General features: G+C 45.0%; 6 protein-coding genes across 15 annotated transcripts in view; 4 read left to right on the top strand and 2 right to left on the bottom strand.

Annotated features, from left to right (window-relative positions):
* The window catches only part of tanc2b (tetratricopeptide repeat, ankyrin repeat and coiled-coil containing 2b), a 71755-nt gene extending 66101 nt beyond the window's left edge, over positions 1-5654 (top strand). For all 10 annotated transcript variants that reach the window (XM_086138979.1, XM_086138981.1, XM_086138980.1 and 7 more), the window contains 4 exons: positions 394-485; positions 564-710; positions 798-898; positions 1672-5654. In XM_086138979.1, the coding sequence (XP_085995105.1) occupies positions 394-485; positions 564-710; positions 798-898; positions 1672-3742 (2411 nt within the window). In that variant the 3' untranslated portion in view covers positions 3743-5654. The remainder of the gene's footprint in view (positions 1-393; positions 486-563; positions 711-797; positions 899-1671) is intronic.
* A 448-nt stretch (positions 5655-6102) lies between these two features.
* g6pc3 (glucose-6-phosphatase catalytic subunit 3) lies at positions 6103-9326 on the bottom strand. The gene is made up of 6 exons (XM_086138990.1): positions 8746-9326; positions 7989-8095; positions 7811-7901; positions 7260-7378; positions 6980-7121; positions 6103-6518 (listed from the first exon to the last, which is right to left on the bottom strand). Exons 1-6 carry the CDS (start codon positions 8961-8963, stop codon positions 6179-6181), a joined length of 1017 nt encoding a protein of 338 aa, XP_085995116.1. The 5' UTR covers positions 8964-9326; the 3' UTR covers positions 6103-6178.
* Positions 9261-14813, top strand: lsm12b (LSM12 homolog b). Its single transcript, XM_086138992.1, has 5 exons — positions 9261-9426; positions 12095-12228; positions 12932-13041; positions 13129-13255; positions 14147-14813. The coding sequence occupies exons 1-5, from the start codon at positions 9300-9302 to the stop codon at positions 14237-14239; spliced, it is 591 nt and encodes a 196-aa protein (XP_085995118.1). The 5' UTR covers positions 9261-9299; the 3' UTR covers positions 14240-14813.
* A 282-nt stretch (positions 14814-15095) lies between these two features.
* Positions 15096-17304, bottom strand: tmem101 (transmembrane protein 101). The gene is made up of 4 exons (XM_086138991.1): positions 17174-17304; positions 16034-16214; positions 15818-15964; positions 15096-15640 (listed from the first exon to the last, which is right to left on the bottom strand). The coding sequence occupies exons 1-4, from the start codon at positions 17302-17304 to the stop codon at positions 15332-15334; spliced, it is 768 nt and encodes a 255-aa protein (XP_085995117.1). The 3' UTR covers positions 15096-15331.
* Positions 17305-18563: 1259 nt separating this feature from the next.
* On the top strand, positions 18564-19247 carry gngt2b (guanine nucleotide binding protein (G protein), gamma transducing activity polypeptide 2b). Its single transcript, XM_086138994.1, has 3 exons — positions 18564-18724; positions 18818-18906; positions 18996-19247. The coding sequence occupies exons 2-3, from the start codon at positions 18823-18825 to the stop codon at positions 19122-19124; spliced, it is 213 nt and encodes a 70-aa protein (XP_085995120.1). The 5' UTR covers positions 18564-18724; positions 18818-18822; the 3' UTR covers positions 19125-19247.
* A 75-nt stretch (positions 19248-19322) lies between these two features.
* LOC147189562 (inactive all-trans-retinol 13,14-reductase) lies at positions 19323-27683 on the top strand. The gene is made up of 11 exons (XM_086138995.1): positions 19323-20929; positions 21877-22059; positions 22689-22930; positions 23009-23204; positions 23377-23574; positions 23648-23767; positions 23857-23995; positions 24982-25091; positions 25301-25467; positions 25546-25705; positions 26538-27683. The coding sequence occupies exons 1-11, from the start codon at positions 20677-20679 to the stop codon at positions 26705-26707; spliced, it is 1938 nt and encodes a 645-aa protein (XP_085995121.1). The 5' UTR covers positions 19323-20676; the 3' UTR covers positions 26708-27683.
* The last annotated feature ends 308 nt before the right edge of the window (positions 27684-27991 follow it).

The raw sequence follows: 27991 nt of genomic DNA on the forward strand, positions 1-27991 counted from the left end.
ATAGTTTCCAATTTCAAAGCCGTAATCTTCTCTCGACAGTGGATTGTCTTGTTTTCCTCCTCCATCTACCATTTTTAGTCCCACCACCACCCGTTGAAATGATAATTGTTTCCGTACCCCACCCCGATCCACTGGATCCTATTTTGAGACGTTTGCAATAACACGTGAGAGCGATCCAAGATCACACGTTATGTTTTCGCTTAAATGTGCAAGACGGTCCAGAAAATGTCTGGTGGGGTACGCCGCATTTCTCATTCAGATGATTGTGTGTGTGTGTGTGTGTGTGTTTGTGTGTGTGTACGCGTGTCGTTTTGACTTCCTTCCTCTCTTCCTTGCTTTATTTTTCCCAAAGTGCTGTCAATCCTCACTTTCACGTCTTCCCCTGTGACGCAGGTCCGGCCACGTGGGCAATGGCCACCTCCAAACCCGACATCATGATCATCCTGCTCAGCAAACTCATCGAGGAGGGCGACGGCTTCTACAAGGTGTGAGATAAAACCATTTATATCGATAGATAGACAGGGATTCACTGTACTTGTGAACTTGTTTGGCTCTCCCGACAGAAGGGGAAGGTGAAGGAGGCAGCACAACGCTACCAGTACGCACTCAAAAAGTTCCCGCGCGAAGGCTTCAGCGAGGACCTCAAGACGTTCAGGGAGCTCAAAGTTTCGCTCTTCCTCAACCTGTCCCGATGTCGCAGGAAAATGCACGTGAGTCAGGGACGATCCTGAAAACTGTTAACGTCAATGTGGTTTTTCCACCGGCCCCCGAGTTGAGTGTTGCTTTCTTACGTCCAGGACTTTGGGATGGCTGAGGAATTTGCTACCAAGGCCCTTGAACTGAAACCGAAATCCTTCGAGGCCTACTATGCCAGGGCCCGGGCTAAGCGTAGTAGCAGGTACGCACGCCGAGGAGACTCCCAGTCTGCTTGTTGTCAATCTCCAATGTTGCTTCCATCAGGAGTGTTCAACCTTTTTTCCTCAGAGGGCCACGTAAAAAGATATATAAAATAGAAAGATCCAAGGGCCAGTTTTTTTATAAACTTTACATGGTAAAACAAATTCAGCAATTATATAAATTTAGTTAATATTCAAAAAACCGCTATATCAAGGCTTTCAAAGTTGATAAGGCAGATAGTCCAGGATTTTCTTTTAGGCTTTGTGGCGCTCCAAAACTCAAATTATGTTTATCCTATGCTCTGAAGAAATATTCTGTTTCTATTTGATCTGTAAATTTATTAGTGTTTTTTGCATACCTAAAAAAGTGTAGTAGTAGTAGTAGTAGTAGTAGTGCCCATTATTCACATCCCCTTTTTTCAAAGGTACACTTCTAATGCTAACCACCCTAACCCCACCCCTTTTTTGAATAACAAAAATGATCAGTACTATAGATGCCGCGGGCCTTTAAACATTGGACGGGGGGCTCCAAATGGCCCCCAGTCTGTCGATTTCACACCACTGGACTACATTGTTATCTGGGTGACTTGCGTAGTGGAAAAAAATATTTGTTCCGATATCGAGGAGATCTGAAATAAATCTTTGAAGAAAAAGTCATTTTCACATGTAGGAGCCAATCTTCCAAGTCACTCTTTCCAGCATTACTGAAAGCCAATTGATCCATCTGAAAGACGTTTGACAAATAATGATCTCGAACATTCCATGACACTTGCAGGCAGTTTCCCGAAGCCTTAGAGGACCTGAACGAAGCCATGAAGCAGTGCCCCAACAACCGAGAGATCCAGCGGCTGCTGCAACGCGTGGAGGAGGAGTGTCACCAGCTGAGCCAGGGGGAGCTCCAACCTCCAGACCTGGAACTGGAGCCTCCCCCCTCCCCGCCTCCGACGCCTCCCCCAGAGGACGAAGAGTGCCTGTCCCTCCCCATGCCTCTGCCGCCTCCCCCGGAGCCCCGTCTGGAGGACATGGAGCCTGTCCAGGATCTCTTTGAGGATGAGGACTACCTAGAGCAGGAGCTTGAGGCCATGTCCATGGGTCTCCCCCCACCGGATTCCCTCAGCAATCCCTCCAGTCTCCCCATCATCCAGAGCCCTCCACTGTCCCCCACACACGCAGACCAGATCTACCGACCCGGAGGTTCTCCGATGGGGCAGCCTTATGAGTACCACCCCACCTCCTCCTCCATGTCCTCCCCTACCCATGGGTCTTACCAGACCACACCGCCCTCCCTCTCCCCGACACACCACAACTCTCACTATCGACACAGCCCGCCGCACACCTCCCCGGTGCACCAGCCGTCCTACCGCTTCAGCCCGCCGCCCGTGGGCAGCGGCGGGCAGGTGATGGACCGCCAGAGCCCGCCGCCGTCTCCTCTGCGCCGGGCTGCCCAGTACAGAGCCAGTCCGCCAGTGGACAGCGTTTGCCTGTACAGATCTCAGTCGGGCTCGCCTGTGCGCTACCAGACAGAGCAGCACCCCGGTCGGCCCAAATCACCCCTGTCCAAAATGAGCAGCCAGCGCTCCTTCCAGCTCAGCTCTCAGCCCTCGCTGTCGTCCCAGCACCACCAAGCCCAAGGCCTTCGTCTGCAGCCCTCCATCGCCCAAATCGTGCGCACAAACCAGCCCAGCAGCGTGATGGGCAACAGCGGCTACGGGGGGCAGATGGGTCATTCCATCGGTAGCCGTTACCAGGGCGGTTCGGTGGACATGGACAGCCGACTGGTGTACCAGCCCTCGCTGGACGGGCGTTCTATGTCGCAGGTGCAAGCCAGCCTCAGCTCTGGCGCCCTCTGTCAGCACGGCGGCCGAGGAGGGGTTATGGAGTCGGGCCTGTTGAAAGACGAGCTACCCCAGCGCCCCTCCTCTGCCTACCGCGCCAGCAGCGGGGGTCCGGCGGGCATCCGTTACAGTCAGACGCCTCAGATCAGTCGCAGCCAGTCCGCCGCCTACTACCCGGTCTCTGAGCACGTGCTGGACCGAGCCAATGCCATGCCGCCTTGCCAGCTGGGCTCCCCCGAGGTCCCGCATATGGTGAGACGCCCCGTCAGTGCCAACACCACCGAGATAAAGCCGCACGTGCCCACCCCGAGGCCACTCATCCACTCGCAAAGCGTAGGCCTTCGTTTCTCCCCCTCCAGTAACAACATCTCCACCGGCTCCAGCTCAAACCTGGCACCGGGCTTCAGGCCATCCTCCTCCATCCAGCAAATGGAGATCCCCTTACAGGCCACCTACGAGCGGCCCTGCGATGACATGTCGCCCATCTCTCCCTCGCAGGGTGGCGGGGGTCTGTATCAGGGCGAGCCCACCCGCTCCCGTAACACCCCTTTCATGGGCGTCATAGACAAGACAGCGCGGACTCAGCAGTACCTGCACCAGCCCTCCTGGTCCCGCGCCATGACGTCCATGGACTCGGCAGTCAGCCCCACCTCGCCCGGCCAACTGGTCCAACAGGGGTCCACCTACAGCCCGCCCACCTCGCTGGGAAACATTGCCTATTACAACAAGACCAACAACGCGCAGAACGGCCACCTACTGGAGGAGGACTACTACGCCCAGACACCGCCGCCCTCGCTGGGCAAGCTGGCCAACGGCTCGCGCGGCACCGGGGACATCCTGGAGCGAGTCAGCCAAGCTCCCACCTACCCGGACGTGAAGGTGGCCAGGACTCTGCCTGTAGCGCAGGCCTACCAGGACAACATGTACCGCCAACTCTCCCGAGACTCCCGCACGCAAGGGCCCTCCTCACCCATCAAACCAAAGAGACCGTTTGTGGAGTCCAACGTGTGACGGCTCGGATCACGACGCACAGAAACTCTTAGCAGCAGGAAACAAACAAACAAAAAAAAAAAGACTCGGTAGAACTGGTGTGAGAGGGGCTACTCACACTCACTTGACTGACTGAAACGCCATGACTTGACCATCCTGTAATGCTCACAGACTTGAGTCCAGGCTCTGGACAATGACCAGTGCGCTTCTTCCAAAAACTGCACAGGAACATCTTCTCGGACTGGTACTCTTATCTTGTGCGCTCTTCACCGCGGTCGCTAGTAGACTCAATTCAGCGTAATAAAGTACTACATGTTCAATACTGTACATTGCTCGGCAGAATACAAAATAGCTCAACAACTTAAGTACTAATAGAGAACAAATGACCATATTTATAATTAAGTTATATATTGTACATAGAAGTGAGAGGAAACATCGTTTGAATCGTAAACCGTTCACGCTGCCTTGGTGTCCCACTGCTGGTCCAAGGAGGGACGGACGTGCTAAAATTCTTCACATAAGCTCACATTTTTGGGGGTGATCATACACATGTGGTGCGTCATTACCGCAAATTGGGTTCGTTTATTAGGTCTTTGCCGACGTATTGACATATTCTTCAAAGACCAGGAAGTGCGGGAATGTGCCAAAAGAAAAACCTGCGCATACAGGTTGACGGTCGCCTTTTGAGTAAACACCACTTTTAAAAAGCAGTTAAATTAGGCCCGGGGCGGCGGATTAAAGCCACTAATGTACGTTTGCCTTTGCAAAGGCTCACACAAGAATTCAGGATGAAAAGCAAGCAAATGCACACGTCCTTCCTGGTGGTTTGTTTGACCTTCCAAAACAAACCGCTAAAAGGTGCACTTTATTTTATTTTTTTTCCCCATTTCTTTCTCGTCTGATTGTTGAATGCGAGCGGCCACATCACTATCAGAGATGAGATTTACCAGACGATCTTTTTCAGACTTGGAGGGATGTAAAGACTTTCTAGCACAAGTTGTACAGGTGCAGCCTAATGGTCAGTTGAAAAATTGTTTGCATCCGGCACAGCCACAATCGATAATCCGGCTTTGTTTGAAACGGTGTTGCCACACACTTTCCCGGTGAAAGGTTTCAATTCTCGCTTTTTGTCGCACCCACAGGGTGTGTGGGTATTAAAACACCCAAACGTTTTCCTGGTGAAAGGGTTCAAAATATCAATTTTTTTTTCCCCTGGTCACTTTTCACGGTGAAAGATTCAACACCCACACTCGCTGGATGTTGTATCCTTTCGAATGTTTCAACACTTTCACAGTGAAGTTCAAACCTCACGTGTCATTGCAACCCCGCAGAGAAAATGTTTTAACACCCGCACTTTTGCCAGGGAAAGATTTCAATGAGATGTGCTTTTCCTGCTATTATTGCACAAAAAGCAAACTTTTCACCACCATAATCACCACACAAGCCAACCCACCCCAAAACCTGCTCGCGGGAGGTCAACCTGGTACCGTTAATGTTCCCCTTATCTTTACTGAGATGAAGGTGTCACCTGTATTATACTTACTTTTAGATCTTCTAAATTGAAGCTATCCAAGAGTGTATGGTTCAAATCTGTGTGCGTGTGCGTGTTAGCTGGCTGTAAATAGTCTGATGCATGTTCTATTCTTCTCAAACGGAAACATGTATAGCAGGCTGGTGTGCCCCCCTGCCATTCCCCCACCCTGGTTTCTATTCTTTCTTTTTTTTTTTGATTCATGTATTTGCTTGCCGAGCAGAGTTCTCTTGTCTGTACATGTGAGCTTTCAGATCGCTGTGATATACATAAAAATTATTAAAAAAAAAAAAAAAAGTAAGCAGAATGTGTTTTTATCTCATGCTAACTGATTGTAACCTGTACAGTACAATGTATTGAGGGGAAAAATCATATTTATAAATGGTTGCCTACCGAAACACAGGGCATGTTTTAGTCATTTATTGTCTGCAACACTGACTGACTTGTAGGGCACTATATAAGACAATCAACAAGTGACAACTTAAATGATAGGAATACAACCAACTTTGTCCCACATAAAGATAATTTGCCCCTGCAATTACAGCAACTATAACAATAAATTCATGATGGTACACGACCACCACCATCTAACTGTCATCCTTGGGTTACAATTTGTGTGCCATAAACCACAACGTCGGGTTCGTATGAGGTCAGGTTAAATGAAAATGTAAAGCTATTTCACAACATTGCCCAAATCGAATGCAACATTTGAACATGATCCAAATAAACTAGAACACAAGTTTATTTGGATCATGTTCAAATGTGGCATTCCACTGATCCAACATTTGAACATGATCCAAATAAACTAGAACACAAGTTTATTTGGATCATGTTCAAATGTTGGATTCGAGACTCACTAATTTATATCAAGACAAAAAGCAAAAATAGCAACCCAAAAAAATCCGAAAGCAAAGTTCTCCAAAAATCTAGCTCCTCTTTATCTTGCGCATCATGAAATGGATCAATCCAGGCACCAGCACCACAATCTGTGGCACCATGGCAAATTTGAGAAAAAACAGCCCGTAGTAGAGCACCGGTGGTCGCAGCGGCAGCGGGGCGCTGCACACCGAGTACAGAGCCGCAGACGAGAGCACCAAGGACACGGTCTGTGCCCACCAGGGCAGCGGCCAGCCGCCAGGCTTCCAGTGCTGGGCCAGACCAAGGCCCAGCAGGGCCCCGCAGTCCCGAGCCAGTGAGGTGAAGGGGGCCACATCGGGCCGAACCCACTCTGAGCGGCTGCACCACTTCTTCGCCAATGCCAAAGACCTACAAGGTGAAAGATTTCATTTCTTTGTGTAGTTTTTATTGAACGCAGACCTATCATTTCATTTCAAAGCCAGCACATGTCACTTTTGCATTTGGCAGATTCGCATATTCAAATGTTTTTCTTCAAATATTTTTTCAGAGTTGGGATTTTTTTCCCTCCATTTCCTCGGGTGTTTTTGGGTGAAAATCTCATGGCACACCACTGGAAATAAAAGTCACAAAAACATCTGCCAACAGTAATGGGAGAGCAAATAATTGTTCTGGCCGTCACTAAACATCACTGGCGCCAATACATTAGAATTTGTCGGGAATAAATAATTTTTCTCACATCACAATGCAATTCCTAACCTGCGGCACTGGTTAGGAATCAAACTACTAATCACCTTACTAAACATTTTTCATGACGGTTTTATCATGAGCAATTTCCTCTGCAACCAAATGAGCCACCAAAAAGGTCTCACCAGGAAAGGTCGACGCCCAGCTGCCGCAGTCCGGCGTTCAATATCAGCGTGCCAAGGAGCAAGGAGACGGCGACACCAACAAAGAACCGGAATGAGCGCTTTTCTGGAACCCTGCGGTTCAGGTACATTCCTACCACAAGACCTTTCAGAAAAAAAAAAAGAATTAGACTAAGTCAGTATTTGCCAGGTCTATTTGCCCATTGCACACATAATTAATTTGACAAAGTCAGTACGGTATTTGTCAAGTTATTTTAGCACACGCGATAAAAGGTGCTCATACCTGCAATGGAGCCAGTAACCACCTGGTGTGGAAAATGGGCTAAGACAAACACTCTCGAGATGCCGACGACCACCAGCAAAGTCCCGTAGAGCAGGTAGGGTATATAGGTGACTGGTATGCTGTAACACAAAAACAATACAAGTGGAAAGAAATCAAGTTGTTGGGCAGATTTGAAAGGTCCATCGGTCATTTGTTTATTTGTTTTGGTGTCAGTCAACGTGGGAGGTTTTTATTCCCTCCAGACCTTGCAGCAATTCTGTATTCAGTATCCTTTATATTGTCAATCTTCATGTGTTGCTACATCATTTGTGTTCAACGATCGTTTGCTCTCAGGGCCGCAACACTGATGCTCTTTCTTAGCCCATCCATGGCATTTCCCATTAATTGTTAGCTTTAAGCTAGAAGATATAAAGGCAAAATTATGTGGTTGTTTGTTTTATGTTTAGTTGGACAGTGAACTTTAATAAGCATCTTGCAGCATCTTCTGCAGAGAATTTGTTCACTATCAAACTACAAACAAGTAGTGAAGTGAATTCTGTTGAGCGCCTCACCTGCAATTATGGCGGTACAGGAAGGACCGCAGGGAAGAGGCCACCACCCACCAGACCGCCGCAGTGACCATAGCGTGTCCCGATGGACTGCCTGATAAGGGAGGGTGACACATATTCAAAAAAAGGTTCCAAATTGAAAGAAGAGTTACAACTCATCTGGCCTGACATAAATTCTCACCTGGGCCATTTTCACAGGTGGATGAGTACTGCCTAACCTTGGGTAACTTGTTGATGAACGCCTGGGATTCACCGATCCACCAGAATGGTCTTTCACCAAAAAGCACACTAGATATTTAATTGGCAAAACAAAAATCATTTGGGGGACCATTTTAACACATGCTCAACAGTTGAAATTACTGTATACCATAAAAACATCCACTTTCTATTTGATTTTCCTCATTGTGCGCTGGTGCGACAAATTCATATCATATATACAACAATAAAGCAATAAATCAGGAACAAGGACGGTAGAAAGTAAAACAAAGAAAAACAACGAGGCGCTCTAAAGCGGCTTTGCATGTTTGCACCGTGAGAGAGGATAGAAATCTGATCTGCGCTGTATGTCTTATATCTACGTGTATCCACACTTCACAGTAAAGTTTTCTTGAAAGTGCACATAGGTGAATGAAATAAAATACAAAAAAAAATTATCTTAAATTGTTTTTGTGTTAAAGCTAACTGAAACTACATCTTACCTTTACCAAATTAAAACTAACTATAAATATCACGAAAATGGCCTTCGTTTTCGTGATATTTATATATTATCTGAATTATAAAAACTAAAGTTAAAACGAAATAAACGAATTATAACGAACAAGCAAAACTATTAGAACCTTGGGCCTGAGCACCAATACTTTTGCAAAACTGCTGTTCAAACACTTTAAATATAAAAAAAAAGGAAATTAAAAATAATAATAATTTTAAAATATATTTACCATTTGAGCATCAAGTTGAGCCACTCTGTAACCGCGGCCACCCACAACACTGCGACGCCAGTCCGCCGGCAGAAAAAGTACGAACATGGGAAGACGAACAGGAAAGCCGCCTTTGGGCCACCAACGTGGCTGATGAGCAGCCAGAGGTTCTCCAAGCTCTTCGTCCTGTTTTGGAGGATTTCGGCCATCCAAATGCCGTACGTGTGGATACAATCCATCACTTGTCCTTGTGTGACTATCACAATGAATGTGACTGCTTGATGAGAAGGCCTTATTTCCACCTCGCTTCCACTAGAGTTCGCTCTAACATGAATGAAAAATCACGTGAAACGTCAGAGTTGTCATCGTGTACACGAGTTATTATAACGACGTTAATTACAAAGCGCGTCTGGCGAACGTGTGACCGTGTGACGTTATGAAATATTTCATTTGTGTTTTGCCGTAACGTAGCGTCGTCGCGGGGATGCTGGGCGGCGTGACTCGCGACACACGCCCCGCCTACGTCATCACGTCGCGCTACGTAAGGCACGCGCTCCGGTTTGCTGGCGGAGAAGATGGCGGCTCCTGGACCGGGGGAGTATTTCAGCGTCGGGAGCCATGTCTCTTGTCTCACCTGCTTGGACCAGCGGTTGCAAGGAGAGGTGGTCGCTTTCGACTACCAGTCCAAGATGTTGACTCTGAGTATCCTTTTGGTTTGGGAGCCGGGCGGCAGTTGGCCGGCTGGCCTGGCCCCCGCTCGGAGGGCCTGTCGGCTCGCCGAAAATATGTCAAATAGTGCTCCGCGCTGGCGTAATTGGCGCTAGCTGGCTTCAACAACGCCTTTCTGCGTTTTAAGGGCACGATTCGGGACGCCGTGGCATGCGTCTGCGTTCTTGGGATTCGGGATGCGTTGCCGGACGCGCCGGTGTGACCGCTGCGGTCAATGGATGTGTTTTGAATCTGTTCATTGTGTTTCCAGTGGTCGACATGGATCACTATCTGGCAGCGTCAGGCATCATGGCAGTGTGTGCGCAAACGGTGGCAAGCTAGCAGGCTAACGCAGCCTGCTGTCTCTATGTTTGAATTCGAACGTGTTCGCGTGTAATTATGTGGCGGCTACGTGCAAAGTCAGGCGTGTTTGGGGTCGCGGGTTTCCCGTGTGCCACCCGCTCCCCTTCTCGCCACAATGAGGGGCTGTGTCGGAATGCTAACATGCTAGCTAGGATCGTTCAAGCTCTCACTGGCCTTGCCGCTGTACGTCCGTTAAAGTTGCCCGCGCGCACGCTTGCGCCACTTAAGTCGAGTCTGCTTTTCAACGGAAATGTTGACAATTATCGCAGTCACGAGCGAGAGAAGTCGTTCCATGTGGGGCCTTCTGTTAGCCGCTAGCTTCATGTTGAGCAATTCTGCAGCCCCCTATGGGTGTGTGATTCTACAAGTGGATGTCTGTGTGTATACACTGTACCGCCATCCTTTATACAGTCGGCTCTATTATCTTAAAATGATGAGCAAGTAGCACCACGCGTCCCTTTTCATTGGCATTTGAGCATCCCTGTGAGGAAGCGTGATTTTTTTTTTTAAACCTGCCAGTTTGTGTAATTGAAGTCATCATGAGGTGTGCTTGCTAAGTCAAAACTTATGTGTAATTGAACCACGATGCCACCGCCTGATCTTTCAAGGTCACAGTTGTTATTTGCCAGGAGTCCCCAACAACCCGCAGGCCATTTGCCACGAGGTTGAAGAGAAAGACTGAACCATTTACCATCAGAGCCTGTAGGAAGTGTTATTTTAGTAATAGAGTGTATTTTCTTGTGCACGTCGTAAGGAAAGTAGTATGCCCTCCAGCTAGCAAAAAGGAGTAAAATAAACATGTTTTGGAGAGCCTTTTTTTTTTTAAGGAGGCCAAGTATTGAGAAAGAGAGCCTATAACTTCTTCTCCAAAACTGAAGCTGTATCAAAAGAACAACATTAGCATAATGCTGAGTTGTATTTGTTTCTATGCTGGGCATGTCAAAATATCTTTGTGAAAACAGTCTGTGAGGCAAACTAACCTCACAGCCGCTGTTATACACTACTACTCACAAAAAAGTGAGATGTTGTGGACTTTTTGGTTAAAAATTGTGTACAAAACTAGAATGCACTGCAACTCCCTCTGAAGTTTTGAATAGACAAATCCAAGCGTTCAATGCTTTGTATTCTCTCACAAGGGGCCGAATAGCAAACTTTCATTAGTTTGATCCATGCATCAACCAGTATATTTCTATGGACATCTTTCTGTGACTCTTTCTCCATCTCTGTTGCAACTTGATAACATGGTTCCACTAAGCTCAATTCTTAGGTGTCGTCTTGGTCTCATCATGGCAACATGTAAACAAGACTGTTAAAAAAATCTAATTGAACAAAGAAATATTGGTCCTTTCATGGATCCAACACAAATGATGAAACAGAATAGTTGAACTCAAAACTTCAAAGGTCAAATTAAGTTGACCTGTAATGTCAAAGTGCATTTTGGGGTCATCCTGAAGTTTCACCTAAAACCCAAAATACTTCTTGTGTGTACTGCACCATACATTCGTGATTTTTGCCCCCTTTGTAAATGTTTCTGTAGAACCCATCGACTATTGGCTGAAAAATGCAGAGATGCTGCCCAAACCACCCTGCTCCTTCGGCCCGCCGCACATCGTGCGACAGGGCCGAGGTGACTGCTTTCTGATCGGATTCATGTATTGAGGGGTGGGATCAGTGGAGGGTGGAAGAGGATTGTGATCCTGTCGACTTTTTGCATGCGAAGTGATCATGGTTGACACGCTTGTCGTAAGCTTTCTTTGGGCGACGTTATTAGTTTTTTTCATTTTTATTTTTTTTTTTCAAGCGACATGCTACTTTTTGTAATATATTGCAACATGCTCGTTTTGCTGTGTGGACCCACCACCTATTTTATTTTTGCATGTTGCCCAAAAAATTTGATTGCCGATATAATCTACTTCTAGCTGTAATTGTCATTGTGGATTGGACACTTTTCCCCCTCATGCCCAGGTACTTATGAAATTATAAAAATATTTAAATATTGTTGTGAAGCACAATATATGTATAGTGTATTTGCATGGCTCATCTTGCCGCCGGAAACATTTTTTGGGGTGTGTGAGAAAGGAAGCTCATGGATGTTTTTGATTGCCGCTAGCATCTGCGATGTTGCAACGGCATGCGCCGGTGATCCAAATTCGAAAAAGTCAGTGACCAACGGTCAGGTCACTCATGAAAACTAGTCTCCCCCCCCCCCCCCCCCCTCATATTTTGTATCAAGTCAGTTGTTTGACAGGCTTGTTTGTCACCCGCTCTGGTGCCGCAGTCCTTGACTACCCGCCTCCAGAATGTGCTTCTTCCAGCGGCAAGCCCAACCTCAGCGACGTTGTCCTGATCAACCTAGCCTACGTTTCCGAAGTGGACATCATCACCGACCGCACTGAGACTCCGCCCCCTCTAGCATCGCTGAACGTCAGCAAGGTCAGTGTGACAGCTCCGTGTTTGCAAACAGGACCACAGTGAGCGCATATAAAGAATAACTGATGCAAGTATGACTTTATCAGAATTGTCTGATAAATGAAGTGTGCGCTGTGTCAATGTTTTGACAGTCCCCTGACCAGGCCACTGCCAAGTTTAGTACGGCTGAACAATTGAATCAGGTGTGTTGGAGTAGGGAGGGACCTAAATCAGGCAGGATATGGCTCTTGAGGAACTGGAGTTCCTTACCCATGGCTTAATGTCTGCTTGAGTAGACGTCTCCATAAAATGAGGAAGTTGAGCGGCGTCCCCAAATAACCCTGGCATAGATGTACCTGGGCGCTTGTCTTTGTGCTCTGCATTTGGCCGGCGACCAGTCCGACAGTTGGACGGCATAGTCTCCAGCTTCCATGCGGCACTAATGAGGACAAGTGGCATTGAAAATGGATGAATGGACATTTTAGGCCTCGTACGGATGCACCGAATGTCATTGTAGATGTTTGCCCATTTCAAGATGATTTAAAAGCTCATGGCTAACTGGAGCTACTGCGGTGGATGCCGTTAAAAGTAGACACCAAATGTGTCCTCAATTTTTTTATTTTTTTTCAACTGTGTTCTTTCATGTCATGTTTGATGTTGTGGCTAAATGAGCGTGTGAATTCAGCTGAGCCCGCCCCCTTTTTTTATGTTTTTTTATTTTTTGCAGCTTGCCAATCGAGCAAAGACAGAAAAGGAGGACAAGCTGTCCCAAGCCTATGCAATCAGTGCTGGGGTGTCTGTTGAGGGCCAGCAGCTATTCCAGACTATTCACAAAACGTAAGCGCCATCAAATTCAATTGTGCGTTGTTGTTGTTTTCCCTCCATTTTCTTGTCAACCCCTTGCTCTCGTCTCCACTTGTGCAGCATCAAAGAGTGTAAATGGCAGGAGAAGAACATTATCGTGATGGACGATGTCGTCATCTCGCCGCCTTACCAGGTGGACAACTGCAAAGGCAAAGAGGGAAGCGCTTTAAGTCATGTACGCAAAATAGTGAGTACGCTAATCTTAATGATTACTTTGACGTGAATCGTTTATCTTGCCGTTTCGAGCAAAACAATCAATCTGGGTGGCTCCTTAAAGGTTAAACGTGTATGACTTTGAAATGTATTCTGTTCTATTTTAAAATATTTCTTTGTTTATAATGGTAAAACTATTTGCAGCCACACCGGAATGAAGTCGTACTGTCGGTCTACTGTAGTAGACGCCTGATTCCACATAATGTTTCTCCCTCTTTGGGAAATGTCAGTTTAAAGTTTCTAATATCCTAAATCAGGGGTGGGAAAATGTTTGCTGACAGTCAATTTCTATTTTTTTTTTTTGTTTTGTTTTGGATACTTTAAAAGTATTAGTAAAATGATTTAAATGTTTTCAGTTGTACTTTAAATTATTTAATTCACGAAATTACAGTACTGTTAATAAAAGAATAGATGGAGCAGGCCGGACTTCTGTGAACTCATATACACTGACAAGCATATGAATCCTTTGGAATTCTGGCGATTTCTGCACAAAATGCTGATAAAATGAAAACGGCGTGGGGAGTCAGTTGCCGAAAAGCACGGGCGGGTGCAGGACAGTAAATGAGGCAATTGTTCAGTGCCAATAGCCTCTCAATTTTCCACCCTGTCCTTTTTCCCCTCTACTTTGCAGCAATCCACCTCTACTTTGACAATTGCGCCACGTTTTTGTGTTCGATTAAAAAAAAAACGATATAATCTACAGTATACTGCATGTGTTTACCACAAAAACTTACCGACTTGTTTGTCTCTCAACTGTGTTAAAAGCCTGTATAATGTGAGCGAGAGGAAATGGGGAAGTTGTCGCCATGGTGACGTTGACACGGTCCCCGCCCACCCCCAAACCCCCTCATTTCCTCCTGCACAGGTGGAGAAACATTTTAGAGACGTGGAAAGTCAGAAGTCCATGCAGCGTTCACAAGCACAGCAAACACAGAAGGACTCCACTTTATCTTCTTGAGGCGCCGCCGTGGGGAGGCCGGGCGGCGGCGGCGGCGGCGGCATAGGAGGATGAGGCGGTTGTAGGGATGGGGTCCTGGGGGCGGGCGCCCGCCCTTCCCGCTCCTGCTGCCGCCGCAAAGCCGAGTCGGCATTCCTTGTCCTAAGCGCAGGCGTCCTCTACGAGGCGCTGCGCTGAAGTTCCTTCCTGGATCATGAAGATGATAAAAAGAAAAAAAAAATGCGAAAGAGAGAAAGATTAAATCTTAAAATTAGACTTTATAAAGAATAATTTAATCATGACCCATAAAAGCCACCATAGTTTCCTTAACTAACTTGAATCCTGCCTCCCGCTCCCCCCTCCCATCCCTTCCTTCCCTCTCTTCTCCTTCAGTTTCATTTCAGAAAAGACAAAAACTAGCGCAGTCAGAAAGGCTTGTTAGCTTTATTTTCTGTCATCTTTTTTTTGTTTGTTTTGGCCGTCTCCCATGTTCTACTGTCTGTATTTTCTGTATTTTAAAACAAAATGTGACTTGAAACGCCACACTTTAAAGGACATTTTCTAAAATAAACGTAACAAAAATTCTGACTGTAAATTTTAGCCATTTTTGAAAAGCCATAGGTTTGTTTTGTTTTTTGGACTAAGCTAAATTTATATCAAAACGTGGTTAGCCGTGAAGTGTCATTGTTGTGTGGGGCACCAACAATTTGAAATAACAAAAATGTAAAAAAAAAAAAAAAAGGGGGGGGGGGATATCAATAGCTTTGGTTTTTAAAAATACAATTGTCTGGACACCAGAGATTTGAATGATATAACTCTAAAAATTACAGAAATAATCCCAATTGAAGTTGGATTTAATCCAAATGACTCCATCCAGTGAATTTATAAGATCATATCATTTTAATGACATCAAAATGACAATGGAAATGTATAAAAGGAGATATTTACATCAAAAGCTTGCAAAGAAAAAAAACAAATAGTGTTAAGGGTGCTGTTACGGAGCATCGATCATCTTGGAGTTTCCCTTTCAGACCAATTTAAGATGTAGGACTGCACCAGAAGGCTTGGGGGACAGCATGTGGACAGTTTTTTTTCCCCCTAGCAGATGATCTCCTAGGCATCCGTCGCCAGGATGAGCACTGCGCCGAAGATTCCCACGTTGTGCCCGATGAGCTTCATCTGGTTCCAGAATTCCACCTTGCGCGTGTGGTGCCAGTAGCCCAGGTTGCCGTCGATAAGCAGCACGACCAGTGGCAGTGCCGTGGCGAGGATTTGTGCCGCCGTGCTCACGTAGCGACCAGACAGGAAGGCCACAGCCAGCGCGCCCAATGCCGCAGCCAGCAGCGTCAGCGCCACATCGCCGCCTGGAAGGTGGTTCAAGTAGGCCAGGCGGTCCTCTTTGCTGTGCTGCAACGAGTACGCCTGCAAGCACACACCCACAGGTATCGTTTTGTTTCTTTGAAAGGGCCGTTGGTGACAATGTAAAACATTTTTTAAATTGATCAGATCAGTCCCGTCCCCCCTGCAACATGTATAACCTAATATGACTACAAAAATGAAAAGGGTCATGTAGGATGAGTGTTGCAATGGAGATCTTACCACACAGATGAGATAGACTCCCACGAAGATTTGTCCGGTGGACTGCAGGGACCTGCTGCGAGCTTTCCGCCGGTAAACCTCTCCCGCCCCACTGGCCATAACCATGAAGCCCCCGACGATGGCGAGCGCTCGGGAGTACATGCGCACCTGTTAAGAGGCCGCTCATTTGTCCACTCAGTTTTGCCACGATTGACAGACACCTGTCGGGACGCTCACCTTGAGCCAGTCGCTGTAGTGCACCTGCTCCCCGACGTAGGATGCGTATGTGCTGACCGCTACCTGGATGGCGGCAGCCATGGCGAACGAACGCCTCTTCACTCCAAACGACATGAAGCTGGCGCAGAGCACCGCCGCCCCCATGTCCACGTACAGGTACGGCACGGGGATGTCTGGCTTCCTGTAGGCGACAATCCAAACGATGCTTAATCATATCGTTGATGCGTTTTACATATCGCCTTACAACTGTGACGTGCAATTATCAATTTGTTTTTTCTTGGAAACATGTTTAGTTCAAAATGTATAGATTGTCAAAACAACACAATTCAATGTAATCATAGTATTCCATTAATATTGTATTAAACCTTTTTAGCATCGGAGAAGAGGAAAGCAGTGAACCATATGTTGCACTGGACTTGACATCAGTTTTGATGAGTAGAGCAAAGGTATATCCCCTCTTTTCCTCAGCACCAAGATGGCACCACAGCGCTGTCAAATGTCAAATGGTGCTTTGGCGCCATCTAGTGGCAACCTATTGTTCCACGAAGAGTGGGAAGACCAGTGAATATATTTTTAAGCGCATAACAGGGATTCCCCCAAAAAATCTTATGATAGGTGGATTGGTGAGTAGCAAATGATTTTTTTAAGACGCACAATTTTAAATAACACTAGCGATGAGCGTTTTTGATTTAATTGTAAAACATTACCGATTTGATCTGAAAATTATTTTGAAGTTTTTTTTATTGTATTTTGCAAAATTTAAATTCATCTACATATGTTATTTTAGCTTCTTTTTTTTAATGTTCAGGGCACAAGATGGTTGAAACTTGAGAGCTGGAGTAATAATTACACGATTCTACGTAATTACAGGTCTTCAGTGCGTGGAGGTCTCAAAGACCAACAAACGCAAACGATATACAGCACACCCAAAACCGAATTTTGACCTCCCTACTATGGAGACCCGGAAACGATTTGATTCCACAATCAAAAATACGTAAATCGTCTATAAATACGACGTTCCATTATAATAAATGTCAAAGGGGGTTCATTTTTTGTTTTGGTTTAGCTTTTGGCTAACTTAACCAAACGTTGAGGCTTATAAAGACCTCGTATTTATAAATATATCTATGTATATTTTACCTTTTGGAGTCAGCTCGTTCAGCAAACAGCATGAGCATACAGAAGCAGTTCCAGAATCCAAAGCGGGTCAAAATAAAAGCACCGAACTGGCTAAGAAACCTCAACAGCTGCTTCCTATTCGGCGCCGCCATGTTGGTCGTTTACGACTACCGAGCCACATCGGACTACATCATGTCAAAGTAAAAGCCCATGTCTTTTTCGACGACGTAAACGACTACAATAGACTCGTCATAACCTATTATTTTGAAAGAGACATTTCGCGCGAGAGGAAGGCGTCTTGCCATTGGCTGACAGAACTGCAGGGTACACGAGGACATTTTTGACACTGCCTCTTAGAGGGGAAGTGCAGGATAACGTACACGTGTGTCTTGTGGTTTCTGTTTTTCTCCCCGTTTGGTGAGGTCGTTATGCCACGTTAGTTTACATACTTAAAAATGAAAGCGTTATAGCTCAAAATTGAGACTTGTCTTGCTGTCACACGTTTGTGTTTTCCAACAAAAACAAAGGAAGTGCACCATAATTTGTCAAATGAGACCCTGCCAAGTGGCAAAATGTATTTACTCATGAAAGTTGATTTGCACAATACAAATTTTGAAGATTTTTGTAAATTTGTTTTTGGTATCCATTGTGGCTAATCCATGGCGACGTCACTGAATTTAAACTGTCGGGTGAAAGAGCCTAACCCAGATTTTGAAAAAGGCTTAAGGGCTGACTCCTGCTTAAGGTGTAGATAGAAAAAAAACAGGGCAACACGCTCCTTCAGACCTGCAGTTCGAAAAAAAAAAAAGAAAAACAGGTGTCAGAACACTGGAATTACCTGGATATGTGCATAAATTGGTCAAAGATGATCAGCTCACATTCTAAGTCACAACAATCGATAGGCTGACTAGAATATCACGCAAAAAATGTTTTATTGGACAAATCATGTAAAAATGCAGCATGGCAAATGTAGGCTAATGACTCAATTGGAGTCAGGAGTCAGTCTGAATGTGACAATACAGCATTGGAGGCGTAGGTTAAAGCTGCCCTGCCTGGTTAAAAATAAATCAATAAATGTGTTTTCTATTCCGAATAAGTGTTGCCCGACGTGAACTATACTTTGCACAAGATTCCTGAAGTCCAGCATTTAAGAATTGTTCATTTGCATGCTTACTACTACTACTTTACATGTGGAGTCCCACAGGGATTAGTACTTTTTGGAGTTATTCTACATGCTTCTGCGTGGTGATGGACTCAGCTGTGAAATGAAAAGAGTCGCATACTTTTCCACACTGCACTGTGAATGTTTCAAAGTTTTGTTCTGTAAAACCATTGAAAAGTGTGTATTAGTTTTGTCTACAAATCTGCGTCATCTTTTCCTACTCAAAGCGGTCACAATTCTTGAATGTTTAATCCAATCACGGCGGATTGGCGACATCAGGTGATCAGATGAGCCGGGATGAAGAGCAGTGGGACAGGATGAGTCGGTCAGTCGTTGCGAAGACCGTACATAAGATTTTACTCGGAGACTTTTTTCTTCTTTGCTTGTCGGCGATCCCCGCCATTCCACAGGTAAATATTCCTATTGAGAATTTCCGATCATTTGGGATGTGTTGATGTTAAGTGGGATTGTTTGCACTGAAGATTGTTGGTTTCTCTCTACAGTCAGGATGGCTCGGGATATGTCTGATAAGGAGATCTTGAAAATGGAGTTGGAGCAGCTGAAGAAAGAAGTGAACACACCAAGGACAGCAGTATGTCTATTAATGAAAAATTCAATGACATTCCAACCTTTGTATTGCATCTCAAACGCTCCCAATATGATTTGTGACTTCTTTTCCAGGTGAGTGCAAACTGCACAGACACAATCTCCTTTGTGGAGGCGCTGCTTCCCAACGACCCGCTCATCAAGGGAGTCCCTGATGACAAAAACCCCTACAAAGGGGACAAGGGCGGTTGTCTAATCACATAGCACGCAGCTGGAATTTTCTACGACCACCGACCGAATTCCCGCAGATGGAATGTACAGCACGCAAGCAAGATCAGATATGTAAAGTATGGCTCTTTATAATTAAATGCAACTGGCTTCAAGAAAGATGAGTCCTGACTTTTTTTTTTTTTTTTTTTTTTAAATCACTTTTATCCTATGGCACTTTTAATGCTCGCAACGCTCAAACAAGGTTAACTGCTTCAGTCAAACTTCTAATAGGATTTACTTGCATTTGTCGGCGTCCCGGCGTCACTTCCTGCTTCTTTCTGAAGCTTCACTTCATCCAATTAGTCTTTCCGGGCCAGGAAGCAGATTGTGGCTGCCAGCAGTTGATGCATTTATCCCTTTCATTATTGAACAACTTGATGATGGAAACTTTGCATTTTCATGATTTCATATTGTAATCCATAAAGTGTGACTTTATGGATTAGACACAGTTTCCCCTAAAATCTTGTGTCCGTGGAAATAACTTTTTTTTTTTTTGGGGAGAAAAAAAAGGGACTTTTTTCAGAAAGAATTCCCCCGATGAATTTCGCATCTCAAAAAGCTTCACAAAAATCAATAATAAGCCAAACGATTGTATTGTCATTCATGTTAGCAAGTTTTTCTGTCAATGAAATTGATCCCGAATGATGTGTGTGTGTGACCTCTTGCTTCTTGTTCTTCTGCGATGGGGCAAAAATATTCGTGCCCCATGAATTCTTGCTTACAAGTGTTACTTTTACTGGTACCGACTCATCCTGTCCCACTGCTCTTAATCCCGGCACATCTGATTGTTGATTTTATATCAATGCTAGAAAGCTGAAGTCACACTATTCGTTTGAGCAAATGTGGTATTTAAGGTTACTGGCATTAGTCCTTTGACCTTGTTTAGCACATATCAGCACTTTTACAATGTGTTAGCCAATCCTCAGATGTCACTGGTTATTTATCGTTTGGCGACCTTGGGCTAACTTCCGTTACTCTGTCTTGTTTCTGGTATCGTGAATGGTTGCGACATGTTTGTGTTCTTTTATATCTTACAACATCAAGAGAGTGTTTACAACTTGCTTTTAATGTGGCTCTAAGTTTGCAAGCTTGATAGCATAATTTAAAGTCCCGTGTAAATGGTCTGATGTGATTGCGGATTGCACGAAGTGGTTTACATGATAGAAAATGGGTCATTGCAGCATTTTCTAACGTGCCTCCTCGTGTTTGTGTTAAGTCAGCTACGTGGTCGCCAAGATCCACTAACTGGAACACTTTACACAAGTCGAAAATGACTCATCCACTGGACGCTTGTTTATCTTAATTGCCTTATCAGATAAGCATAATTGAAGATACCTAACCGATCGTCATAAGCTGTGATGATGGCGGCTTGCAAAAGCAAAATGTATTGCAAAGCCTCTAAATGTTTTTCTTTTTTAATTGTTTAGTGTAAAAGTAAGAATGAATATGTTTAAAATGTGAAATAAAATCAAAGCTACCATGGTGTAAAAGTCTTAGAAACCCAAAGACCTTATCTTTATGACTTGCGTATGATACGAATGGTGTTATGTTATTTAACTCCCCGCCCCGTGCCAGGATCCACCTGTGCCTACTAAAAGGTGCGTCCCGACCGGAGAAACATTCACAAAGTGTCAGATCCGCCATGTGGCTCCTCATATTCATAGCGTGGTTGGTAGTGTGGCTGGGGGGCATCTACTGGTACCTTTTTGGCAAGCGCAGCCCCTTCTCCCTGAACTCTGTCAGGCCTCCTGGACCCCGAGAATTTGACCAGAAGAAGCGGGACAAAGTCATCAAGCAAGGTAAGGTAATGAACGCTCTACAAACACGTCATTGGTTTCTCATTGCAGAAGAATTGTGCATTTACTGATTTCACGTTTTGTATTGATTGACAATTTTCCCCAAAGTATTGTGCTTGTACATGCCTCCTACTGCAAGTTGGTTACAACCGCCAACCACATTTATCTTGGCAAAAGAATATGAGCAATTCTCATAATGTAGAACATACTGTGGAAAACTTCTGAAAATAAGTTTATTAAAATAATGTAAAAATTTCCTGTTTTTGTTCCATTTTCTAGGTGCCACTTTGAACTAAAACTTAGTTTGAGCATTTAGCATATCGCCCAAGTGTGTAATTTTTTTTTGACAGCAGTTTCTAATATTTATCATATTTTAGCAAAATATTAGGGTCAACTTTCAGCATGGCGCATGTAAAGTTGAAAACATACGAAAATACACGAATATCTCAACATCCATTTTCATTCAGTGTTACGTGCGCGATTTACATTGAAACTATGGAAAAGTTAATTTTTGCACGTAGCATAAAAATACAAAACTCAAATTTGTTTAGATATTTTTTTTTTAAAATCGTGCTTTGTTACTCTTAGTGAGCAAACTCTTGGTTAACAAGGCCGACTTTTAAATATAGTTGAAACAGCGCAATTTTATTTTCAGTCATGCTGAGATGAGCTAGTAGAAAAAAAGTTCTCTAAATAACCTATTTTTGCTTTCAAGAGCCTCAATAAGAATGAGTGGTGTTACGACGGCTTGTTTCATCGGAACTGATTTATGACTTGCTGAATACGCAATCTACTGTCAATTGGAGTGTTGAAAAGCTTGAAGAAAATAGATTAACCTTCAAACTGTAACGCGCTAACAATTGTGCAACACAATAACATTTATGATGTCTGGACTGTTGACAAGCTTGTCAACGTTATCCTTCACTTGCTTATGTAATCAACGTATGCAGGTTTCAGCTTGGACAAGGTGCCGCGGGACCTCGACGTGATTGTAATCGGAAGCGGCATTGGCGGACTGGCTGCCGGTGCCACGCTCGCCAAGGCTGGCAAGAAGGTTCTGGTTCTGGAGCAACACGACCAAGCCGGAGGCTGCTGCCACACGTACATCGAGAAAGGCTTCGAGTTTGATGTTGGTACGAAAATGCTAACACGAACCACCCCCTACCACGAACGGCTAATCACAATGCTAACATTAGCCTTGGGGCCTAGGGTGTCCAACTAATTTTTGTCGCGGGCCACATTGTAGTTACGGTTTGCTTTGGAGGGCCGTTATGAATTTTGGGAAACCATATAAATGTTTAATCCCCTCCACATATTACACAGACGGCGCACAACAAATTGATGAATAACTAGTTTTGACATCAGACGTCAAGAATGACTGTTATTGTGAATTGCATATGACAAAATTTGAAATTTTGGTTCAGACTTTAGCAAGCATCATGGAAGTTGACATGCTTGATTTGCTTTCGCGGGCCACATAAAATGATGTGGCGGGCCAGATCTGGCCCCCGGGCCTTGACTTTGACACCTTTGCCTTACGCTAACCCCGTAATCGTATCGGCAACCCGTAAACCTTAACCCTAATTCTAACCCTTCGAGTTCCTCAGGAGGTGAGATGCATGTTGAAAAGTTTTACATTGGTTTGCTAATGCAAACCCAAACAACGGTAAACCGACCCTCTAATATTGATTATAAGCATATCCTCAATATCAATCGCTAATCCAAGTGATAAAATGCCCTATACTGTACTGCTATTTCGCAGGCCTTCACTACATTGGTCAGCTGCACAAGAACAGTCTGCTTCGCATCATTTTTGACCAACTGTCCGAGGGCCAGTTGGAGTTCCAGGAGCTAAAGCCCCATTTTGACACGATACAAATCGGCCAGGGGGAAGACAAGCGGGAGTACACCATCGTCTCGGGCAAAACAGAGATGAAATCTCACCTCTTGAAGCAATTTCCCGATGACGCAGACGCCATTGAAACCTTCTTCAAGATCATGAAGGTTTAAGGACCAGAGTCTTGCTTATCTCGATGGGTTCAACCAGTTCTGCATAGTAAACCCCACTTTGATGTGTGCCAGATTTCAGCCAAGAAGACTCACTACCTGGCAACCCTGAAACTTATCCCGCAGTGGCTGTCTCTGTTCCTGTTGAAGTCCGGAATTGCAGACCTCGTCTCACCGGTTTTCCGTCTCAGCGGAACGTGTGCGACCGACCTGGTGAACACACTGACCGCCAACAAGGATCTCCACGTCATCTTCTCGTACCTTTTCTACGGTGTGTCTTCAAACTCCTCCTTTAGACTGCGTGCGGCGTTGTTGCTCAGCCTGCAATCACATACTGTATGTTAGTCGATGTTTGTTTTGGTCCGTGCACAGATTCTCTCCAATTTTTACCAAAGGTTTTCCAGTGTTCGAGTCGAGTCATTGATATTTTTTCTACATCTTAGGTGTACCTCCAAAGGATTCCAGTATTTTGATAAATGCCCTCCTGGTCCATCACTACAAGCGAGGGGCATACTACCCCAAAGGTGGCGCCAGTGAGATTGCCTTCAACATCATCCGCACCATTCAGAAGTACGGCGGTAACTGCCTCGTGCGAGCACCCGTCTCGCAGATCCTGGTTGATGACAAGGGGGCGGCACACGGTACGAAACTGAATCCCGGGTAGATACTGAATGACTCTTGAAGTCAAGATTTCATCTCTGCGTCGCGTTGCAGGCGTGAAGGTGAGGAAAGGCGGAGAAGAGGTGGCGATCCATGCACCAGTGGTTGTCTCAAACTGCGGCATCTTTACCACCTTCCAGAAACTTCTCCCCCCTGAGATCCAGGTCAAACCAGGTGATGCAAAAGCAAAGTTTTTTTTTTTTTTGGTTTATCAAAGTTAGAATGTACGACGTTCAGAATGAAGAAACACTATGCCTCTGCAGACATTCAGGAGAGGCTGAAAATGATGAAGCACGGTCGGGGATCCTTTTTGGTCTTCTCTGGTTTCGACGGCACAGAGGAGGAGCTCGGTCTAGAGTCCACAAATTTCTGGCTGTTCAAAAACAACGACATGGACAAATCGTAAGTAAACGCGTAGAGCAGTCCATTATTTATTTTGTCCCATTGAACCTTCTTCAGTCCTTTGACGCCTTCTTCAGTGTTCCTCGCCTCCGGTGTTTGCCGAGGCCGCTCCTTGTTGGTTTCACATATTTAAAATATCAGCCACCAGGGGGTACTGTTGTATAAGGAGAGTTGCGTGTGGGCACGAGAGAAGTTTTCCATACGTAATCGATCGAAAGAATTTGTTTGATTGTGTTCTTAGCAAGCTGCATTTCTCATCGGGTCCTCTAGATGACAGGTGTCAAAGTCAAGACCCTGGGTCTTCAGTCCTTTGACGCCTTCTTCAGTGTTCCTCGCCTCCGGTGTTTGCCGAGGCCGCTCCTTGTTGGTTTCACATATTTAAAATATCAGCCACCAGGGGGTACTGTTGTATAAGAAGAGCTGCGTGTGGGCACGAGAGAAGTTTTCCATACGTGATCGATCGAAAGAATTTATTGTTTGATTGTGTTCTTAGCAAGCTGCATTTCTCATCGGGTCCTCTAGATGACAGGTGTCAAAGTCAAGACCCTGGGCCGAGATCTGGCGTGCCACATATTTTTGTGGCCCTGTAAGCAAATCAAGCATGTCAACTTCTTTGCAAAAGTCTGAACCAAAATTTCAAATTGTCACATGTAATCCTAAATAACAGTTATTGCAAGCACTTTCTCGTTACAAAACCCCTTAAACAGTTTTTTAAAAAGTCACGATTCTGGACTTCTGATTTTAAAACTAGTTATTCATCGATTTGTTGTGCGCTGTGGACGTAATATCTGGAGGTGATTAAACATTTACATGGTTTCACAAAATCCAGTCGTAATGGCTCTCCAAGGGAAACCGTCCCGACAAAGTGGGCCGCGACAAAAATGAGTTTGACACCCCTGATCAAGATGGAGGACGCCCTCACCCATTTTTTGTTAAATGTCTGGATGAGCTCCATTTTAGAGGTGTCCTTTTTGTGTTTGTTGTAGGATGGAGGACTTTTTTAGTTTGAGCAAAGAGGAAGCACCAGACAACATCCCCATGATGTTCATCACCATGCCGTCTTCCAAAGACCCAGAGGCCAAGATAAGACACCCTGGTACAAAGCTACACATGAGTGTTTTTGAGGACATGATGGTTGGGTACTTTGGCTTCCTCTCACAGTTGGGTTCATTGAAGACTCGTCCATAAAAGTGAAGATGAGCATCTTTCTTTGTCAAGAAGGCGCCTGCTCACCCCCGAATTAAGTCGGATCTGAAAAAATGTATATATCGCTGTTTTGACATCCATAAATGGTGTCCACCACAGGAAAATCTTGCATGACCATCCTGACCATGGTGAAATACGAATGGTTCGAGGAGTGGAAGGACACGGCGGTCCGCAAACGTGGCGACGAATATCACAACTACAAAATGAGATTTGCCAACAAGCTCTTCGACTGGGCCTGTCAGTTGTTCCCAAAAATCAAAGACAAGGTCGGTTGATGGTCGCAGGGACGTCGGCGATCTGTCCGGCGGACATCCTTTTATAACCACCGCGGTTTGCCCTCCCAGCTGGTCTTCCAGGACGTGGCCACGCCGCTGACCAACATGCACTACCTGGGCGCCCAGCGCGGAGCCATGTACTCGGCGGAGCACAACCTGGAGCGCTTCCAAGCCGAGGCGGTGGCGAGGAACCGCTGCCACACCCCTGTCAAGAACCTCTACCTCTCCGGTAAGAACCCTCAGTTGTTAGACACAGAGCAAGCAACCCAGGCTTTTAAGTTTGAATCTTGGTTTTGGGGTACGGGGACCCAATACAGGGGGTAAAAAATTCCACGGACCCCTCTCTGATAATCCTAATGCCAATTGAACATAACTGAACTTAATCCTTTTAAAACCTAAATATTCATTTCCTGCTCAATACTTAATGTTAACCAAATTGAAACTAATTTCAAGATGTATGCACTGTAGTAATAATATTGGCAAAGTGACTTGATGTTTAAAAAAAAATTTTTTTTATATATAATAATAATTATTGGACAATGACTAAAAAAAGTTCTCCAAAATTTTGTATACTGTATATCCACCTTCGATCGCTGATGTGTGATGTGCACGTAGCTGCAAACATCGAGCACCATCAATGTTGCCAAATTAGTGATTTGATCGCTATACTTTGCAACTCTGTTTGAGCCACTATTTAAAAAAAAAAAAAAAAAGTGATGTATTGATCTCAAGAAACTGATAACGAGTAGAATCATTTTAACATCGTATTCCAAATGACAAGAAATAAGTTCCTAAATTGCCAAAGGAGTCATTTTTTCCCCACGGAACAAATTTTTGACCTGAGGTATGTGCATGCAAGTTGGAACTATTTTTCTCAGGTCACTTTTACCTCACCTGTACAACTCTACATGAGAAAAGAGGAATTCTGCATGTGTGCCGGGATGTCAGATTTCTTGTGATATGACGCAGTCATGTCGGAGCTTTTAATTACCTCGAAGTTAGGGTAGGAAGGAGTCATGTGTTAAGTTGGCTTAGAGGAAAAAACGGTTGTTGTCTTCCAGGTCAAGACGTATTCAGCTGCGGAATAGCGGGCGCGTTGCATGGCGGTGTCCTGTGTGCCTCGGCCGTGCTGGACCACATCGTCTACATCGACCTGCTCTTCATCAAGAAGAAGCTGAAGTGGCGTCAGGCCAAGGAGCTGGCTCTGCTTGCTCGGAAGAAGATGCAGTGAGCAGACGCACTTTTTAAATTTTATTTTTAAAAACGGACTTTCTCAGGATCTGCAAGTGATCAAAGAATAGCTTCAAGCTAAGCCCATAACTTTCATCGAAATGTGAATGAGTGTTGTCTTATTTATGAATCTACACTATATGACCCAAAATATTTGCTCACCCAACCAAATGACCCGAATCAGTCACAGGATGCCACCTGCGCAACAAATCCAGTTGTGAAACAAGTTCACATGTGAGTCAAGGCAGGTGAGCAAATACTTTAGCTTATACAGTGATCCCTCGCTACTTTGCGGTTCGTTTATGATTTTTTTCAAACATATTAAAAAAAAAAAATTTTTTTTTTTTTTTTTTAAATATACACGGAGTACAGCACTGTATATGTTGCTCTATGTGACTCACTGTTGTTTTGCAGCTTCTCGCGGACTTTTTGCACAAAAAATAAAATTGGATACGTTAATCGGTTGCTACTTCGCGGATTTTCGTTTATCGCCGGCGGTTTTGGTCCTCATTAACCGCGATAAACGAGATGCTGTTGGACAGTCTGCGGCTGTATGGATGCATGGCTTGAGGAGCCGACGATGAAAGGAAAAAGAAAGGAGCGTCAGCGGAATTGCGTGTCGCGGCTTGGAATTGAAACGGATTTCCATGGGACGGGAGATGAAAGCCGATCTCTTTTTAATGGACTCGCCAGCTTGTTGCTTTCAAACTAGCTCGTAGCAGACGTGTGCACATTTCAACATGACGTCGTTGATCCACTGGTGAATAGGACACTTTGATTCACTTCATCTATAACTGCTTCAAACAAAAAAGTGTATTCAGGAAAAGTGGTTAAGATTGAGAGACTGCCTGTGTCTTCTGTTGTATTTTGTCATTTATGTTAACCGTTCTTTTGATGGCGGTGTGGGCCCCCGCAGCGGCTACTCTTGTCTGGTTGAGAGGGAAGAAACATTTGACAATAAAGTTGTACTTGACATGTTTTTTTTCCTGTTTATTGAACATATATAGAACATACAAGCGGCCCGGTAGTCCAGTGGTTAGCACGTCGGCTTCACAGTGCAGAGGTACCGGGTTCGATTCCAGCTCCGGCCTCCCTGTGTGGAGTTTGCATGTTCTCCCCGGGCCTGCGTGGGTTTTCTCCGGGTGCTCCGGTTTCCTCCCACATTCCAAAAACATGCATGGCAGGCTGATTGGATGCTCTAAATTGTCCCTAGGTGTGAGTGTGAGCGTGGATGGTTGTTCGTCTCTGTGTGCCCTGCGATTGGCTGGCAACTGATTCAGGGTGT

The sequence above is a fragment of the Hippocampus guttulatus genome, chromosome 19, assembly GCF_054856545.1.
Source record: "Hippocampus guttulatus isolate MCC_2025c chromosome 19, RoL_Hgut_1.0, whole genome shotgun sequence".
Classification (NCBI taxonomy): domain Eukaryota; kingdom Metazoa; phylum Chordata; class Actinopteri; order Syngnathiformes; family Syngnathidae; genus Hippocampus; species Hippocampus guttulatus.

Coding starts and splice junctions, on each gene's coding strand:
- tmem101 (XM_086138991.1), bottom strand. CDS start 17,304: ATGGCGGCGCCGAATAGGAAGCAGCTGTTGAGGTTTCTTAGCCAGTTC. Junction 16,215..17,173: donor GAACGAGCTGACTCCAAAAG/GTAAAATATACA, acceptor TGTCGCCTACAG/GAAGCCAGACATCCCCGTGC. Junction 15,965..16,033: donor ACTACAGCGACTGGCTCAAG/GTGAGCGTCCCG, acceptor GCCTCTTAACAG/GTGCGCATGTACTCCCGAGC.
- LOC147189562 (XM_086138995.1), top strand. CDS start 20,677: ATGTTATTTAACTCCCCGCCCCGTGCCAGGATCCACCTGTGCCTACTA. Junction 22,931..23,008: donor CCTTCTTCAAGATCATGAAG/GTTTAAGGACCA, acceptor GATGTGTGCCAG/ATTTCAGCCAAGAAGACTCA. Junction 25,468..25,545: donor TCCCAAAAATCAAAGACAAG/GTCGGTTGATGG, acceptor TTGCCCTCCCAG/CTGGTCTTCCAGGACGTGGC.
- g6pc3 (XM_086138990.1), bottom strand. CDS start 8,963: ATGGATTGTATCCACACGTACGGCATTTGGATGGCCGAAATCCTCCAA. Junction 8,096..8,745: donor CTCAACTTGATGCTCAAATG/GTAAATATATTT, acceptor TTAAATATCTAG/TGTGCTTTTTGGTGAAAGAC. Junction 6,519..6,979: donor CTGGGCGTCGACCTTTCCTG/GTGAGACCTTTT, acceptor TTCACCTTGTAG/GTCTTTGGCATTGGCGAAGA.
- lsm12b (XM_086138992.1), top strand. CDS start 9,300: ATGGCGGCTCCTGGACCGGGGGAGTATTTCAGCGTCGGGAGCCATGTC. Junction 13,042..13,128: donor TTCCAGACTATTCACAAAAC/GTAAGCGCCATC, acceptor CCACTTGTGCAG/CATCAAAGAGTGTAAATGGC. Junction 13,256..14,146: donor TAAGTCATGTACGCAAAATA/GTGAGTACGCTA, acceptor CCTCCTGCACAG/GTGGAGAAACATTTTAGAGA.
- gngt2b (XM_086138994.1), top strand. CDS start 18,823: ATGGCTCGGGATATGTCTGATAAGGAGATCTTGAAAATGGAGTTGGAG. Junction 18,907..18,995: donor TGAACACACCAAGGACAGCA/GTATGTCTATTA, acceptor CTTCTTTTCCAG/GTGAGTGCAAACTGCACAGA.